General features: G+C 37.3%; 1 protein-coding gene across 11 annotated transcripts in view; it reads left to right on the plus strand.

The window, feature by feature from the left end:
* DLGAP1 (DLG associated protein 1) overlaps positions 1-17,687 on the plus strand; it is a 511,134-nt gene that overhangs the window by 156,012 nt on the left and 337,435 nt on the right. The window contains exon 1 of one of the 11 annotated variants that reach the window (XM_056138354.1): positions 1,986-2,129. The exons of the other annotated variants lie outside the window; for them this stretch is intronic. Coding sequence (XP_055994329.1) covers positions 2,079-2,129 — 51 coding nt within the window. The 5' untranslated portion in view covers positions 1,986-2,078. Of the gene's footprint in view, positions 1-1,985; positions 2,130-17,687 lie in introns of those variants that run through there. 11 annotated transcript variants of the gene reach the window in all.

A 17,687-nucleotide genomic window follows, 5' to 3' on the forward strand; every position in this document is an offset into this window, starting at 1 on the left:
AGATCCTCAAATTATTTCCCAAACTTCTTCTATTTATCTTCTTCAGGATAAATTACATAATTTATATAATTGCAAATATTATGTAACAATGGGCTGGAGCGATAGCACAGTGGGTAGGGTGTTTGCCTTGCACACGGCCGACTCGGCCAACCCAGGTTCGATTCCTCCGCCCCTCTCAGAGAGCCCGGCAAGCTATCGAGAATATCTCGCCCGCACGGCAAAGCCTGGCAAGCTACCTGCGGCATATTCGATATGCCAAACACAGTAACAACAACTCTCACAATGGAGACGTTACTGGGCCTGCTCAAGCAAGTCGATGAACAATGGGAGGACAGTTCTTCAGTGCTATGTAACAATGCTTCTGTGACAAATTAATACTACTTATATCTTTATTACTTATTTTATTGGTTTCCAAAACATAACATTTATTTATTTAAAGCATATAATTCAATTTTTAGTATGTTCACTAAATTGTACAATCATCCCCAAAATGTAAGATAAGAAAATTTTTATTATTCCAAGAAATCCTGGGCATTAGCCTTCACTTTCCCGTGTTCTGAATCCCCCAAACCAGGACATTAACTGTGTACTTTAGAGATTCTGCCTCTTCTGAACATTTCCTACAAATAGAATTATACAATATGTATTATGTAACTGCCTTCTTCCAACCAGCATACTGTTTCAAGATTCATCCATGTGATATTCCTTGTATTATCATAACTGATAGTTCCTTTATTTTTAATACATTGTAATTTTTCATTGTAGGGATATACCACATTTCTATATTATTCGTCAACTGATAAATGTTAAGATTATTTCCACAATTACTTATTTTGAATAATGAATAACTGCATACACATTTTTGTGTGGGTAGAGTTTCTCATTTCTCATGGTTGGAATTGCTGGGTTTTATGGTAGTTCTATGTTTAATTTCTTGAGACAGATAATTTTTTTTTAGCTTCTGGGATCATACCCAGCGATGCTCAGGGGTTACTCCTGGCTCTGCACTCAGGAATTATTCCTGGCAGTGCTCGGGGGACCATATGGGATACTGGGAATCGAACCTGGGTCGGCCGCTTGCAAGGCAAATACCTTACTCACTGTGTTATCGCTCCAGCCCCAGATCAACTATTTATCTATGACTTTTTATCATTAGATCAGCCATGTCATGATTAATTCAGGTCAGTAAAGTTAGACATTTTGGTTTTACATATGAAAAAATCAAAAGATTTAAAGGTCTTTAAAAGTGCTTTGCCACTCAGCACTGTCTTGTTGGTAATCTAAAACTGGTCTTGCTGTTCTGATCACATATCTTGCATGGTAAGGCTGGGTTCTGATAACTAATGGCTACTTATATTCTATGAAATAAATCACCTAGGAGAGGAAATTGCAATACTTCCATTTCCCATCTGGAAATAATGCACTTTACCAATACATGATTTTTCTGAGTTATTTCTATAGATGTTATTTTTGAGAAAAAGTATGTTCAGCCAAATTATTGAAGTTCATCAATAATTTGATGCCCAGAAAACATTTCTTATTGTTTTACTATTACTACTGTTGTTTTACTCCTGGAAACCTAAAATAGTTTTCTTTATTAACTAAATGGATATTGTATTCAGTTTGTGTGTATCTGCACACTTTCAAAATATTAAGATATATTTTCTTTACATCACTATTTAAACAGGAATTTTCCTTGACAGAATATACATTATCCACTGTAGATGCTTTAAAGTGATTAAAGACTAAAGAATCCACTGAGATCATGAAACATAAGGTATAAATTGCTGGACAGTAAGCATGCAGGACTCTAATTGCAAGTACTGTGCAAAAAATTCAGAGGTTTTAAATATGCACTTAGTTGCTATTCTTCAATTTTATGATTTTTATCTTACTTTATCATGATATGAATGAAAATGGGCAGTAGCAAGTGCAGAGTTGTGAGCCATGGCCAACCACTCCCCACCTCCAAAGTTCTGTGTTTACTGCCTTACTCACCCATTTTGCATCGGCAAATCATAGAGAGAAGCTAAATGCTCTCAGCTGCACTCTACCAAATCAAAGCTGAGAGATGAATAATGAACTTAATTTTCCATAAAGGCATTCTGTTTGGCATTCCAGCTAATAAGGTAAGTTAATATCATTTCTGGGCTATGAAAAGAAAAATATTCTCTTTTTGTTTGATTTCTCTGCTAGTCCATGTTTTTTATTTTAATGTGCTGAAGCTAATTTCATGTTTCACAGTATCTATGATTTGGGGATGAACAATTTTATATAAAGAGTAACCCCAATGTACCCCTTTCCTTTGACTGGATGCCTATGATAATAGAGAGGTTGAGGGAGAATTACAGCTTTTTAGGAAGAATGCATATGTATACTAGTATTTTTGTCATCTATAGTGCAATGTGAATTTAAACAGAAAATGTTCAAGTGAAGCAGACAGAATTATTTAAGAAATGATTTTTAAAATTTAATCTGATATATTGTAAATTGATGTTGACTCTGCTCTAAAGAAAACAGAATATATTTATCATGTTAGCTTGAGTCATTTCATTTCTAAGTACATGTTATTCTGAAGAGAGTAGTAATTTTCAATTGCTAAAATTCTTCCACAGCTTGGTTTAGGTGGAGTTTATTTTGTGAGATTTTATTTTTAAGATAGAAGCATACTCGTGATGTTAATTTTTTGTTCTTACAGTTTTTGTCTTGATTTTACCATGACTGCAGTGACTTCAGTTCTTGTTGAAATATATTCAATTATCTACTGAAATTCATGGAATTAAAAACTATGATTTTGAAGACTTTCATTGCTACCTTGGCTATTATAGCTTAAAAATAAGAAGTGATGAAACAGTTACTAGCTTGGCTTTGCTTTTTATGATAGAGCTGTTCAGTATTTAACATAGGAATCTTTATTTTAGTCATAGCACAAATTACTGAAACTAGCAAAAGCTTAGAAATATGGGTAAGAAATAATAATCTTTTCTTTTTTAGAAGAATAGCAAAAATAAAAAATGTGATTAAAATGTATGTTTTCTGGGCTCAGTGCCATGTCACCTGAAAAATCAGGGACTATTCTAAAGTAGGTGACCTCAAAAGATAAATCAGAAGGACTCTTCAAAAACAGCTAAAGTGTGTAGGAAATTTTAGAGAAATGGAAAGAAAATATTTCCCTATTGCTACTGTTTAATCTTCCCATTTTTTCCCCCGATGGATAGGAAGTAAGCTGTAGCATTCAAAATTTTTTACTTTGTGAAAACCTTTAAACATCACAGTAAGACTTTTCTGGAAAAGAAAGAACTTTCATTCCCCTCTTGTTTAAATTTTCCGTGTCTGTTTTTTCTAAAAGTATGAAAGTGTTATTAAGTTGGACCACAAGTGTTTAGCTACCACTAAGGATTTAACTCTACTTATATATCACGCATTTTATTTACAAATTTTAGCATTTAGCATTTCTATTAAAACACCACTAATTTAATAAACTCACAAGAAGCATTTTTGTCTATCACAGTTCATTTTTAAGAACACCAAGACAGACATATGCTACCTATTCATGCTTCATGGGTTTAAAATATGTTCAATTTTATGATTATTCACTGTTTATAGAACTGTTGGAAGCTCAAATATGGTAGATTGTTTTGAATTTCTAAATGTTCATTTTCTTTCTCTCTCTCCCCTTTCCCTCTCACACTGTATTACTCTAAACAATCTTTGACTCTCCCTATGGTAATTTTTCTACTTTAATTTTGATATTTTTCCTAAAATATGACTACCTTCTCCCAGGTATCATTGGTCCAGAATCTATAAATTACCCTAAGTCCCTTTTAAGCCTAGAAGAAACAACCCTGCAAACAAACTTTTGTAACTACCAAATTGTTATCTTCTATTTCCTGTCATTTGTACAATAAGACATTTTAGTACAATTTTTTTAAAAGCCCTTATGTAATAGTATCAATTTTATCTATTATTTTTGCTTTAAAACCACTGTCAGGGGTAGGTATGGTATTTGCCTTGCACTCGGCCAACCTGATCCCCAGCATCCCATATGGTCCCCTAAGCACCACCAGGAGTAATTGCTGAGAGCAGAGCCAGGAATAACCCCTGAGCATCGCTGGGTGTGACTCAAAAAGAAAAAAATAAAGAAAGAAAAGATACCTGTCAGGGTGAGAGAGACAGTACAAGAGTTAAGGGTTAAGGTCTGTGAACAACACTGGTCCTATAACTGGCAATGCGTGGTCCCCTGGATATCACTAGGTGCAATACTAGAAGGCCTGAGCACAGCTGAGTATGGCTCTGGAGGCCGCAGCACTGGTGCAGGGCCCAGGTAATCCCCAGCACCACAGTGTCTGAGCACCACTGAATCCTTGGCTCCTGCATAGAAATGCTGGCCTGATTGGCCAAGACTCAGCAGGAGGGACCCCGGGCCTCCTAAGCACTGTTTGGGAGACTACCTGCCCCCAACTATGAGGGGAAAAAAAAACCCTGATGATGAAAAGATGTAAGAACCTACCCCATTGTTTTCTTGATTTTTTTTTTCCATTTGCAATGGTCAAGCCAAACGCATGCCTTGAGATGAAATGCAGTTGTTCGGCCAGTTCAGGTGTTCTTGTGACACCAAATGCCAGGTAAATGTTATTCATTCTGTTTTATCTAATGTAGAAAACTAAAGAAAGTTACACCCCTACCTTCCTTGCACACATGACATATGTAATACACACACATTTAGCAAATAACACAGAGCAGTCATCAACAAGAGGCCAGTGGTGACCTCGGCAGAAGCGCTGTCCCAGATGGCCTGCCATCAGAAGAAGTTCTTGGCACAGTGAAGGAGGCCTGAGCAGAAGGCAGCAAACAGATTTGTTCCCCAACACATGTAAAGCTTTTCTTTGGTGCTATCAGTATGAAGTGGAGGTGGAGCAAACACAAAAGAGAACTGAAATATAACTAGGTTTGCTTGGTACTGTTAATGTTCTCTCATTTCTGCTCACAGGCTGGAAGATCCAAGAATATTAGGTTACAAAATAAAGGCATTGTACTCAAAACCTGCCCTGTGTTAAATGGAGCTCAGTCGCTTCCCCCGTAGACCCCCTTGCCCTGTATTTCCTACTTCTATAAATAACACACCTACAGTTTTCGTCAACCCAGAATCACAGGCGACAGTGTTAATATTTACTTCTAAATCACCATCACACCTCCAAAATAGTCTCAAGAAAAGTTGGATGATTGACTGAATAAGTGGAAAACTCACAAATTAATATGCTTTTTATTTCCATTACATTTTCTGTTTCCACCTGCCATAGTCCTGTTAAAAATTTGTTTCTAACATTTGACATTTGTATAGGGTGAATTCTGTCTAAATGCATGGATAGCAGGGCTCGTAAACAAGATCTTATTACCTACTGTCCTGATGATATTGCAAAAGCTCTATGTTACCCCATCTAAATAATATACTAAAGTGGTTCACATACATTGTTTAATTTCATGTTCTATTCAATCTAAGTGATACCAAGGAATGGAATTTCTGTTCTGTGGGATTCTAGATGCCACTTCTTTCCATTTTCTACATGGTCCACTGCCTCCTTAGCTAGGGAAAACATTTTCTTATTAAACATGACTAGTGGTGCTGGAGCAATGGTACAGCAGATAGGGTGCTTGCCTTGCATGTGGCAAAGTCGGGTTTGATCCCAAGCACCACATATGGTCCCTTGAGCCTGCCAGAAGTGATCCCTGAGTGCAAAGCCAGGAGTAAGTCATAAGTACTGGCAAGAATGGACCTAAGTTAATTAATTCATTCATTAATTAAAACGACTAGTGAAGACTGGGGATGTGGTTCAGCAGCAAGGCACAGTGCGTGACACTGGAATCCAGTACCCCCAGCATCAGAGAAGAATAATAAAGCAAATAAATGTGAAAATCAAAAAGACTTGGCCAGGATTCAGCATATACATTCCCACACCCAGAGTTGAACGCCAGCCGCTACTCAGCCCTGGCTATCACTGACTATAGAACTGGAGGTCCCACAGCACCACCAGAGCTTCTAATATAGCAGGGCCTGAGCAGTGCTACATCCATGAATCCAGGTATTGAGCCATTGAAGTTGTCTGGGTATTGCAACGAGTGGCCCCTAGAACCCCTAAACTGCTTGGAAGGTGCCTGCAAAATTAATGAATTATTTTTAAAGGTCTTTGATAACTAATAATTATTTTTTAAAAGCTTTTTGAATTTTCATTGCTGTCTGTTCATTTGCTTCTTTAACCTCCTATAGTCTTCTCTGAGTGTGTTTTCCCTTACTTTTAATCTGAAAGCACATTCTTTGTGCTATAAGTTTATACTGGAGATTTCTTCTAAAGTCACTATATCAATTGGTACTTTCTGCCTTTTTTTTTCTCTTTGCATGATAAAAGGATCTGGGCCTCAAATTTCTGTTTTCTTTCCATTGTTCTTTTCAACATGGATTTTTTTTTCTCTGATTTTGCTCTATGATTACTCTTCCCACAGTGCTTTTGCCTTAGCTCAGATGCATAATGTTCATAGGGGCTCCCACTGATCTTTTCATGGGTGAAGCAAACTGTTGCTTGTTACAACCTGACCACTTTATTAGCAGTGCTCTCTGCTGAATAAATTCCCAGAAGTATTGCTAGAAATAAGACATAATACAATTTCTGGGTAATATCTCATTCTATGTAGACCATGATGGTCGTTAGTATCCTTGTGGTCCAAACCAACACTTAGATACATGGTCACAAATTGTGAGAGACAAGACAGCAATGAATGGAGATGAAGACTTTCTTTTAAAAAAAAATTATTAGTGAAACACCATGTGGTACAGTTGTAGACTTACAAATTTTTGTGCTTGGGTTTCAATTATACAATGATCAAGTACCCATCCCTTCACCAGTGCCCATTTTCCACCACCACGGATCCCAGTATCCCTCCCACCCCCCATTCCCCCCGTCCCACCCTGCCTCTGTGGCAGGGCATTCCCTTTTGTTCTCTCTCTCCTTTTGGGTGCTGTGGTATTCAAAAGAGGCATTGAGTGGCTATCATGTTCAGTCTATAGTCTACTTTCAGCATGCTTCTCCCATCCTGGGAGGATCCTCCCAACACCCTTTATTTGGTGTTCCCTTCTCTATCTGAGCTGCCTTTTCCCCTAGCATGTGTGGCTGGCCTCCAAGCCATGGAGTAAACCTTCTGGTACTTATCTCAGATATTCTTGGGTATTAGTCTCCTATTTTGTTTCTTTATGTTCCCCAGATGAATGCAATCTTTCTATGCCTGTCCCTCTCTTTCTGACTCATTTTGCTTAGCATCATACTTTCCATGTAGTAACACTTCTATGAAAATTTCATGACTTTATCTTTTCTAACAGCTAAATAGTACTCCATTGTGTAGATGTACCAAAGTTTCTTTAACCAGTCATCTGTTCTCGGGCACTCAGGTTTTTTCGATTCTGGCTATAGTAAACAGTGATTCTGGCTATTGTAAACAGTGAAGCAGTCCTTCATTTGGGTGGATGTAGGTTTAAAATCTCTTCCTCTCATTTTTCTATCAGTGTGGACTTGAGAAGATAAATTCATCTTTCTGAGCCTCAGTTTTTTCATCAGGAAAGCATAGATAATTATGGTGCCTACTTTATGAAAAGATGATAGTGCCGGTAATTGTAGTAGGTCGAAAATTCACTCCAAATATGACCATATGCTATTGCCAGGAAATAGTGGGTGTCACTTTATTTAGCAAATGTGACTTTGCACATGTGATTAAGAATCTTGGTAAGAGGACATGGTTCTGGATATCTACGTAGGCATTAAATGTAACCACAAACTGAAGAGACTTGACCACAGTTGAAGGCCATGTGCCCATAGAAGCAATATTAGAAAAGGTGATACTGATGTTTGAAGGAGGAAATGAAGAAGGCTAAATCAAAGAATGTAAGAAATTCGAAAGGTGGAAAAGGCAAGAGCATGGATTCTACTTTAGAGCATTCAGAGGGAACTCAACCTTGCCATCTATTGCTTTCAGCTCAGTGAACCAACTTTTGGACTTTGAGCTATAAAGTGTGAAATAATGAACTGTGTTATTGATCATTTGGTCCAGAGCCCATGAGAAACTGATAAAGTGTTGAAATATTATAAAATGAAGAGACATAAAATGATATAAAAGGGGGGTATAAAAAGACTCATGGATGGGGTGCAGAAACCCTCTCTGTATTTAAAATATACCTGGATGTGTATATTTAGGGATGGGAATATTGTATGAAATGTTTCAGAGAAGTCCAAGAAAAACAAAAAGCTTAAGGGAAAGACCATTCATGAGAATTTTAGACATAAACAGAAATGAGGTTTTGCAGAGAAACAAGGTGATGAATAGTGATTGATGTGATTAGGATTGATTGGGTTGTGACAGAGGAAATGGCTGAGCAGATGGTAGAATGCCTTGTTCAGAAAAGAGGGTGGAGGGATGGGTACTCAATCATTGTATAACTGAAACCCAAGCTCAAAAATTTGTAAGTGTACAACTTACCTCATGGTGTTTCACTAATAAAAATTTAAAAAATTAATAAAGTAAAATAAAATAAAAAATAAATAAAAATAAAAATACTTCTAAAAAAAATAAAAAAGAAAAGAGGGGTCAGCTGAGAAATAAAGTGAGTGCAGTTTCCCCAGGCACGAAAAGTTGTAGAGATAGGGAGTACAGACTTAGTTAAGAGGAACATTCCCCAAACAAAGGGAGTCATTTTGCACTGTTTTTAGAATCATGTTAGCAATTGAAAAAGATAATTCTAGAAGAAGAATACAAAAAAAGACCAACCACTTGTGATTTAAGATTATTGGCAGGGGCCTGAGTCCCCTCAACACACTGTCTTGTGGTACCCAGACAGGCCTAGGCCTAATGTGATTTGTTTCATTGGAATGCTCCATGATTTATACATAATTCAATATTTCTTGCAAATCATACTGTACCTTTTCATTTGTCTACACCGCCACATAAGCTGTTTTCTCTTCTGTGATACAATCGGCTTTTCCATTTGTCCATGTTTTGTCCATCATTCAAGTCTCAAGTATGATCTCCTTAAACCAGCTACCTCACTAATTTATTGCCTAAATATGCAATTGCTTTTTAAAGGCAATTTCTACACTTTATTGTAACCATACTTGAGTACTGACTACTCTTTCCCCTAGTCTAATTCCCACTAATAGCCAAAGAGATCTCTAGGAGTATATATCAGTCTACTGATACTTGGTCTTCTGCTTCCACAAGTCTTGGCATATAAGGAGGCACTGAATAAATGTGAAACAGTGGATGAATTGATCCATTAATTGTACCCAGGAGGGTGAGTTATCGTGGAATAAGGAGAATAATAATGTACATAAACCCTAGGGTCAGTGTCTAAAGAAATTAAATATTTTTCACCCAGTTCTCTCAAAGCAAATAAACGGTTATAAAAGGAAAAGACACCAGAACTGTTTTGTTTATGGGAAGGTATTAATCCCTTTACCATCAACTGTACAGTTCAGAACTATAACTTACTATCTGTGCTATAATTTAAGAAAATATTTTCTTCTAATTCTCTGCCTCTTTCAGACAAGATTTTCTTTTTACTAAGGTAGAATATACAAGAAGAATAAAAAATACTATATTCAATGCAAGCTAATTTAATTTCAAGAATAATAAAACTGCAACTTGGTTTTGGCTTATTGTATTTCATATTTAAAACCAAATTTTGTGATTAAAATAATTTTTTCCTTAGGAAAGGCAAATTTGTCATATTCATCACAAAATAAATAAGTGGATGCTACTATTATTCTCTCACTACAAAAATAGGTGGAAATTGCTATAGTGAAACCTGTTCATATTTGTGATACAAACTACCACTTTTGAATCGAGCACATCACTAAGAAATTATCAATTTTTTTCAATAGTCTCACTGTCTACCCACCATAAGCCAGAAAATCAAAAGACCCACTTAATGTGTCCAAGTCCAGAAAAAATTAAGAGAACTACTTTATCCTCATTCTATATCTATCTGAAATGTTTTGATAATTTAGAATGAGATAGTTAACAAGTTGATTGTAAGAGTTTCCCTACTACTATAAGTAGAAAAATTTGTAACTCACTACCCTCCATGGCCGACCCAGGTTCGATTCCTCCGCCCCTCTTGGAGAGCCCGGCAAGCTACCAAGAGTATCTCGCCTGAACAGCAAAGCCTGGCAAGCTCCCTGTAATGTATTCAATATGCCAAAAACAGTAACAAGTCTCACAATTTGTTGTGAGACATTATGGGTGCCCACTTGAGCAAATCGATGAACAATGGGAGAAGAGTGCTACAGTGCTACAGTGTACTCCCTATACTGTAGAGAAAGTAAAACTCTCATACGTCAAATATGTCTGATTTGAACACCAAGGGCGTGGGATGTAGTTCCAAACAATGTAGAAAATTAATACAAATATTTGCATCAACTCACCTTCAGTGCTTTGTAACTGCCCTGAAGGGTCAGAGTGTGGTTAAGCTACAGAGAACATGCCTGTCTTGTATACGTGAGAGTAAGTTTGATTCCTAATACCACTAAAAAAAAAAAAAATAAATAAATCACTTAGCTTGATTACTGATGAACTAACCACACCCCCCCCACACAAAAATTGTTTCTTACAAAAATAAGTTGTATTCCTTATTTCAAAGAAAATGATTATATTTTTAGTATCCTTTATTATTCTAATCAAGTTCTGTGCTTGTAGTAGCACTGTAGCACTATATCACTGTCCTCCCATTGTTCATCGATTTGCTCGAGCAGACCCGGTAACGTCTCCATTGTAACACTAGTTACTGTGTTTGGCATATGGAATTCGTCACGGGTAGCATCCAGGCTTTGCCATGCAGGCGAGATACTCTCAGTGGTTGCCAGGCTCTCTGAGAGGGGCTGGACGCTCGCAAGGCAAAACGCCCTACCGCTTGTAGTAAAAGATCAATTTTATTTAACTAAAATAGTTCTCTTTAGTCATTCTTTGTAGCCTTTTTTGCCACAGATGATTATCCATTTCTATGATAGTTTTGCTTCTATCTCTCGTCTCCTCCATTGTTTTCGTTCTATGGTTCCATTTTAACCTATATTATTTTTTGTTTGTTTGTTCATTTTGTTTTGTTTTGTTTCTGGGCCATATCCCGTGGTACTCTGGGCTTACTCCTGGCTCTGCACTCAGAATTAATCCTGGTAGTGCTTGGGGGACCATATGGGGTTCTGGGGATTGAACCCAGGATGACTATGTGCAACACAGGCACCTTTCTGCTGCACTATCGCTCCACCCCCCACTGATATTATTTTTAAATTACTAAAATATTATATGTCATCACTTAGTAATATCCTAGTCTGAAAGATGGTTTCTTTTCCAAATTTATAATCTGAGGTATTTTGCTTTCTCAAGACAATTATAAATGATGTCTTTTTTTTCAAGTTTGCTATCTCTGAGTTTTATTTAAAGAAAATGCAAAGTTTCATTTTGAAGTGGATGCATCTTTAATGCAGTAACATTGAACTGCTTAATAAAATTAATGAAGTCTTACCTCAATCAAAAATCACATACAAAGATAGCTGAAAGAAGTCTTTGGGAATATACTTAAATATCACCTTATGTCTAAGTACTCCATTCGTATATATACAAAGCAAACTCCCCTTATCTGAGGAAGGAGAGCTAGTTCATTATAGTGAAAATTCAAGCAAAACAGGAAAAGAAAGAAAATAACGTATGTTTGGATTCCAAAACCTTCTTAGATCATGGCACCCAAAATTGTAAAGAAAACAAAATCTTGAAATCCTCTTTGGTCCCTCCTTGTGAAATCCCTGTGCCTTTTTATCAACATACTTTTTCACATGTAGCACTTGAATCTAATGAGAGGCTAAATCTTGCCTTTGTGTTAAAAATTGATTTAATCTTTCCTTCCTTCTGAGTTCTCCTGCAGACAACCCCAGGACCTCAAGAGCCTGCATGGGGGTTCATCATTAGTGTTTATCACTTTTATAAGATGCCACAGGGTGCTCGGAATATGCTGCCCTATTCAAAAGCAAACACAGAATCCCTGCTCAGGGTAGGTGTGGAGACCAAACCATTAAAAGCAGCAACCCGATCTAAGAAAAGAAAATAGAGTTGCAATGAAACAATGTGTGCTGGAGGAGGGCCACTTAGGCTACCTCTGAGAGGGAGAGTCCAAGCGGAGATGGAATGAGTGCTTGAGCACTTCTCTCTCTCTTAACCCAACCACCTACTGTCATGACTTTTGGTGGTTGGCCTGTCTCAGAGTAGGAGCAGGTGGCAAGTTGGAAAGGCAGCAAGCCAGGTATTCAAGTCACATAAAAGTGCAACAATGCTTCTTCTTGTGGGTAAATGCCATTCACCAGTGGTCTGTATGACAGCTTTCAGAGTCAGGAGGACACTTGACAAATGAAGAGAGAGCATCCAATCCCATTAACTTTTATGAGTGGTAGAAAAAAATTCCGTGGAAACTGAGGATAAATTTATTGCATATATGCAGGCCTCAGACAGACCTGATTTCCTTTTTTCATAGTACCCAATAAATGCAATTTCCTCCTAATGTGTATTTTTAAAAATAAACTCTAGGGTCCTCAGACAGGTATTTTTTTCAGGGTGGAAAAGTGACGCTTTTGGTTTCATTTCCTCCTGGTGTCGTAATCCTTTGTTATCAGCAGTGCTACCAAGATTGAAATACTGATTTTAATATTTCATACTGTAATTGACTGTAGCTCTCCTGCACATCTACTCAGTTTGAAATTTGGGTAACAGTGTATTTTCAGTTCAACCTATTTAAATTTTTATCCCAGTCTCTGTGGAATTGTATGACAGCAAGTTTAAGGCTGATATCAACCACTTCTTATATTTAAGAGGTTGGTATAAGCATTATAATGTAGGTCTATGAATTCAAATAAAATATAACCTAGATCATCTTTCTATTTTTGTAGCTACAATACTTGCCACACACCAGGCACTTAAACTTGCAAAGAATAATGGGGGAAACTGCATAAATAAAAGGATGAAAGAAGAGAAAATCCTGCACAACCAATTATTAGAAACTTTGGTTTCCATAAAATTGACTGTAATCCATTATAGTCAATTATAGAACTTTGGTAAAATACATGCATATGTACAGTGTGTGTGACTTGTTTAAAAAAAACTATAGCTTATACATTGGAAAGGAGAATAATAAATATATATGAAGTTCTCATAACATAAAAATTGTCTTATATAATATAAATGGTAAATGTGGCATTAGAGTTCTGCTTCTTTCTCCGAAGGATATTTTTTAAAGCACCCACAAATGTCACCCCATCTATTTTTAAGCAGAGTGCTGCTGGATAAACAGCTGAATCGCCCAAACCCAAGAGGGAAATTTAAAGTTTAAAAAAGATATTTTATCTTGTTGAAAATAAGTAGTGCAAACTGACACAGAACATATGGAATTTTGCATACAGTTACACGTAAATGTTCTTAACTTTGAATATAAAATTCTAGCCCTAGATGAACAAATATGTTCTTTAATAAACATTATAATCTCTGAATCCCCTATCCAACTTTCATCAGTTTCCAGCAAAAATCTATTTCATCATTTTTTTTCCAAGTGATGAAATGGCATCTGTACATTGAAGTATTACAAGGACCATACAAGTTCTATCTAGAGAGAGAGAGAGAGAGAGAGAGAGAGAGATCTGTTGTCTTGGTTATAAATTTGCAGTCTCTTCCATAGATTTCATATTTCTAAAAAATAAAATAGATTTGTTTTTTTCACAGAGTTTATTTTAAGAGTTATGTATTTTTTATTATGTATCTTATTTTTAAAATGAGTCAAATACAGAAAAAATACAAACAATACAGAATAGTATAGAGTTAAAAGTGAAAGATCCTTACTCTTCAGTAAGCACATTTACATATGAAGAAGCATAAAAAATAACCATGACTTATTGAAATCTTTTCCTTCAATACTATATAACATATATATGCAAATGCATGCATGCGTGTGTGTGTGTGTGTGTGTGTGTGTGTGTGTGTGTGTGGTGTACACAATGTTCTTGTTCTTGTTTTACTAGGTGCCATACCTTGAAGTGTTTGGTGGTGAGAGGTGGTGACAGGTCTCGCTCCAGCAGTGCCTCACCTGGTGGTACAGGTGTGATGGTTCAGCGCTAAAGCCCTGCCTTATGTAATGACGGGTTACTTGCATTAAATATTCCAGCACCTCACCGTCCACCATAGTGCTGCTTCCCTCCTTTCATTGCCCAAGTGTCCTGCCTCCAGATCCTATTCCATGCATTCTCCCACCACCCCCACTCCAAGGCACCCCCTCTACCCCAACCCCTGTAGTAAGTTTCCTATTGAAAATCAGATCTGAGTTTCTGTTGCCTTTGGGCATTTGTTAATCTTCTGCAGTGTTTGTTTATACCCACACATGAGAGAGATCATTCTGTATCTGATCCTCTCCTTACTGACTTCACACTTCACTCCGCATATTCCAGATCCATTCACACAGCAGCAAACTGCATGATTTTGTATTTTCTTTTCTTTCATTTTTTTTTTTTTGGTGTGGCCCTGAAGGGCAGGGGATAGAAGGTGGTTGGGCCACACCTGCAGTGCTCAAGACTTACTCCTGGCTCTGCACTCAAAGATCACTCCTGGAAGGCTTAAGGACCATACATGAGGTGCTGGGGATCCAATCCAGTTGGCCACATGTAAGGCTCTATAGGCTGGCTGTCCTGTCAGTCTGGCCCAGTGATTTTGTCTTTCCTTATAGGTAAAGGTAAGGTAAAGGCCCTCCCGTTGATCGTCGATTTGCTCGAGCGGGCCCAGTAACGTCTCCATTGGAGACTTTGTTGTTACTGTGTCTGGCATATCGAATACTCTCGGTAGCTTGCCGGGCTCTCCGAGAGGGGCGGAGGAATCGAACTCGGGTCGGCCATGTTGGCCGCTTGTAAGGCGAACCCCTACCGCTGTGCTATCGCTCCAGTTGCCTGTCTTTCCTTATAGCTGAGTGTGTTCCATTGTGTGGGTTATATCTTTTTTATGAATTCTGTTCTTTTTTTCACAAACTAATCTCATATCATAAATACTATTTAGCACTTAGCCTTTTGCTTTATAATATATATTGGTCTTCCTTTCATGTTAATCCATATACGACCTCATTTTTTTAGTAGCTATAAAGTGCTTTACCCTATGGGAGAGTTCAATCACTATGCTAATGTTTAATGATCATACGCCATGTGCCAGGAATACATCCAAAGCTTCTATCTTCAGGAAAGCCACATTCTGTAAATATTTAGCATCACATATTGAGGAATGAGCAGAACAATACTAGTGAGCAACATTAATCGCTAACACATTTTACAGACTGTGCCGGAATGAATCACCTAGAAAGTAAATATTTATAACAGCTTATCAGTTGAATAAATTACAGATATTTTAAAATAATATTCCAATGTTCATAGTATCCTGTCTTTACATATAGATTGTGAATTTGTCATTATTAATTAGTGTAGTAATAGAATTTTACAATAGAATGTGGTATCTTTCTTATTTATAATCCTTAAGTATCTTAATAAATATATTATAACTATCTGAATGACTCCTCCTGAATGAGATCATGCTAAAAAAGAATCTGATAAAATGCCCCAGTTTCTATCTATTTGATTACATGTGCTAGAATCTTCTGAGCTTCAGAAATAAAATGGCTCCTGGACACAATTTTTATATTATGTATTGATTCCCATGTAGCATAAAAAACAAAAAGAAAAATGTATTTTAAATCAAAAAACAAACATATGTCTTCATGTAACATATTCAATATGCCAAACACAGTAACAACAAGTCTCATGATGGAGACGTTACTGGGCCCGCTCGAGCAAATTGATGAACAATGGGAGGACAGTGACAGTGACATAATTTGTAGAAATCACCTTATACAAAATTCAGCAAAAAAAAAAAGTGTTCATAATAATTCCCATTCTTCTATAAAGAACCCAGAACATCATTTGTGGGTTTATTCTGCCTCAACACTACATTTTTTATTATGACTAAAGTTGAGTCAAAATTTACATCTTAGAGTCATCTCAAATGGAAAAGAAGAGGAATCTGAGTTTTGGATGGTCCAGTATACACAAAAGAAACTGATCTTGAGAGTCTCATGTTCTTCTCTCCCAGAAGGGAGCATATCACGCCATAACCATGTCACTGGATCCCACGCCAGGCTGTTTTATTTGGGGTGACCAGGAGTGAGGTGGGTGAAACCCCTCCCTGCCCCATGGGACCCAGCCTGGCAGCCGAAAACCTCCAGAACTCAACCGCTGCCCCGCTCACAGCCACTCTCCACATGCTCAAGCTGAGCCTCACCCACGAGTGAACCTATTTCTGGACCGCTCAGAATCTCATACCTCACACCACCACACCACACACCACCCATACTCCAAGAGTACTGCACCACATTTGATGGGGTTTAAGGTAGGAGGCAACCAATCTTAGAATGAAAAAAAATTTTTTACAGATACATATGTAAGCACACAAGTCTCTACCTTTAACAACATGTTAGTGATCTCTTATAGAAGGGCTTAGTGGCCCCTGGAAGAAATATAACAATCTTCACCCTCTTTCCTCTAAAGAAACTTTTTGGAGCATTTTCAGTGTTTTTTCATAACAAACAACACAAAATAAATTATTTCAGTTCTGCTTTGGGGCAGGGGTTGGGGTTCGGGATGGAAACATCTGAAACATGGTGGTGGGAAGATGTAATGGTGGTGGGAAGGTGTAATGGTGGTGTGATTGGTGTTTGAATATTAAATGTAATCAAATATTGTGAACTACTTTATACAATAAAAAATAGATTTTTAACAGAAAAAAATTGATCTTAACCAACTCTACTTCAGTGGAATGTGGGTGAGGGTCACTGAGGTGACCCCATACCTCTTGTCACACATGGCCCACCCACTCCCACCCACTCCACAATACATTCTGGGCTTCTCTAGTAATATCAGAGATATTTGGCTGGTTTGAGTGAAAACTATTTATCCACTTAAAATGCTTTTCTCTCACTTAATGATTAGGTCCTGGGGCTGGAGCAATAGCACAGCGGGTAGGATATTTGCCTAAATTGAGCTTAATTCAATACTTTTCTTATTTTCTCTGCTCAAGCAATTGCAAACTTGAGTGGGAGGTGATGTACCGAACTCCAGTGGTAGTAAGGTATATGTAAGTTGCAGAAAGCCGGCATTGTTCATTGTTTCTAGAAAATGTGAATGTCTGAAAAACCTAAATCAGGTCAGTTTGACTCATTACCAGCCATAGCTCCATTGTTACTGTTAGTTAGTAGTTCACAACCTCTGTCATAGTAAAAACTTTGTCCTTGAATGCAAAATGTGTGTATGAAAAGAGAATATTGAAGACGAAATTCCATTCAGTTTTTGGTGATAGAAGAAATAACAGGAGATGTGTACTATTAGCAAAGGTTATATCCAAAGATAATCATTTATGGTCTTGAATAAGATGGTCATAAGTCCATCTTATGTAATGCATCTAGTTTTGTAACGCAGCTAAGTTTCTACTCTAAAAGGTTAGTATTGTCTTTCTCAAAGTGAGCAATATTGCCTGCAGTAGGGCAGAGGATAGAAGAATATCACTGGAAGGGTCCGGGAGAGAGAAAATAG

The sequence above is a fragment of the Sorex fumeus genome, unplaced genomic scaffold (genome assembly GCF_029834395.1).
Source record: "Sorex fumeus unplaced genomic scaffold, SorFum_2.1 ptg000128l, whole genome shotgun sequence".
Taxonomy (NCBI): Eukaryota; Metazoa; Chordata; class Mammalia; order Eulipotyphla; family Soricidae; genus Sorex; species Sorex fumeus.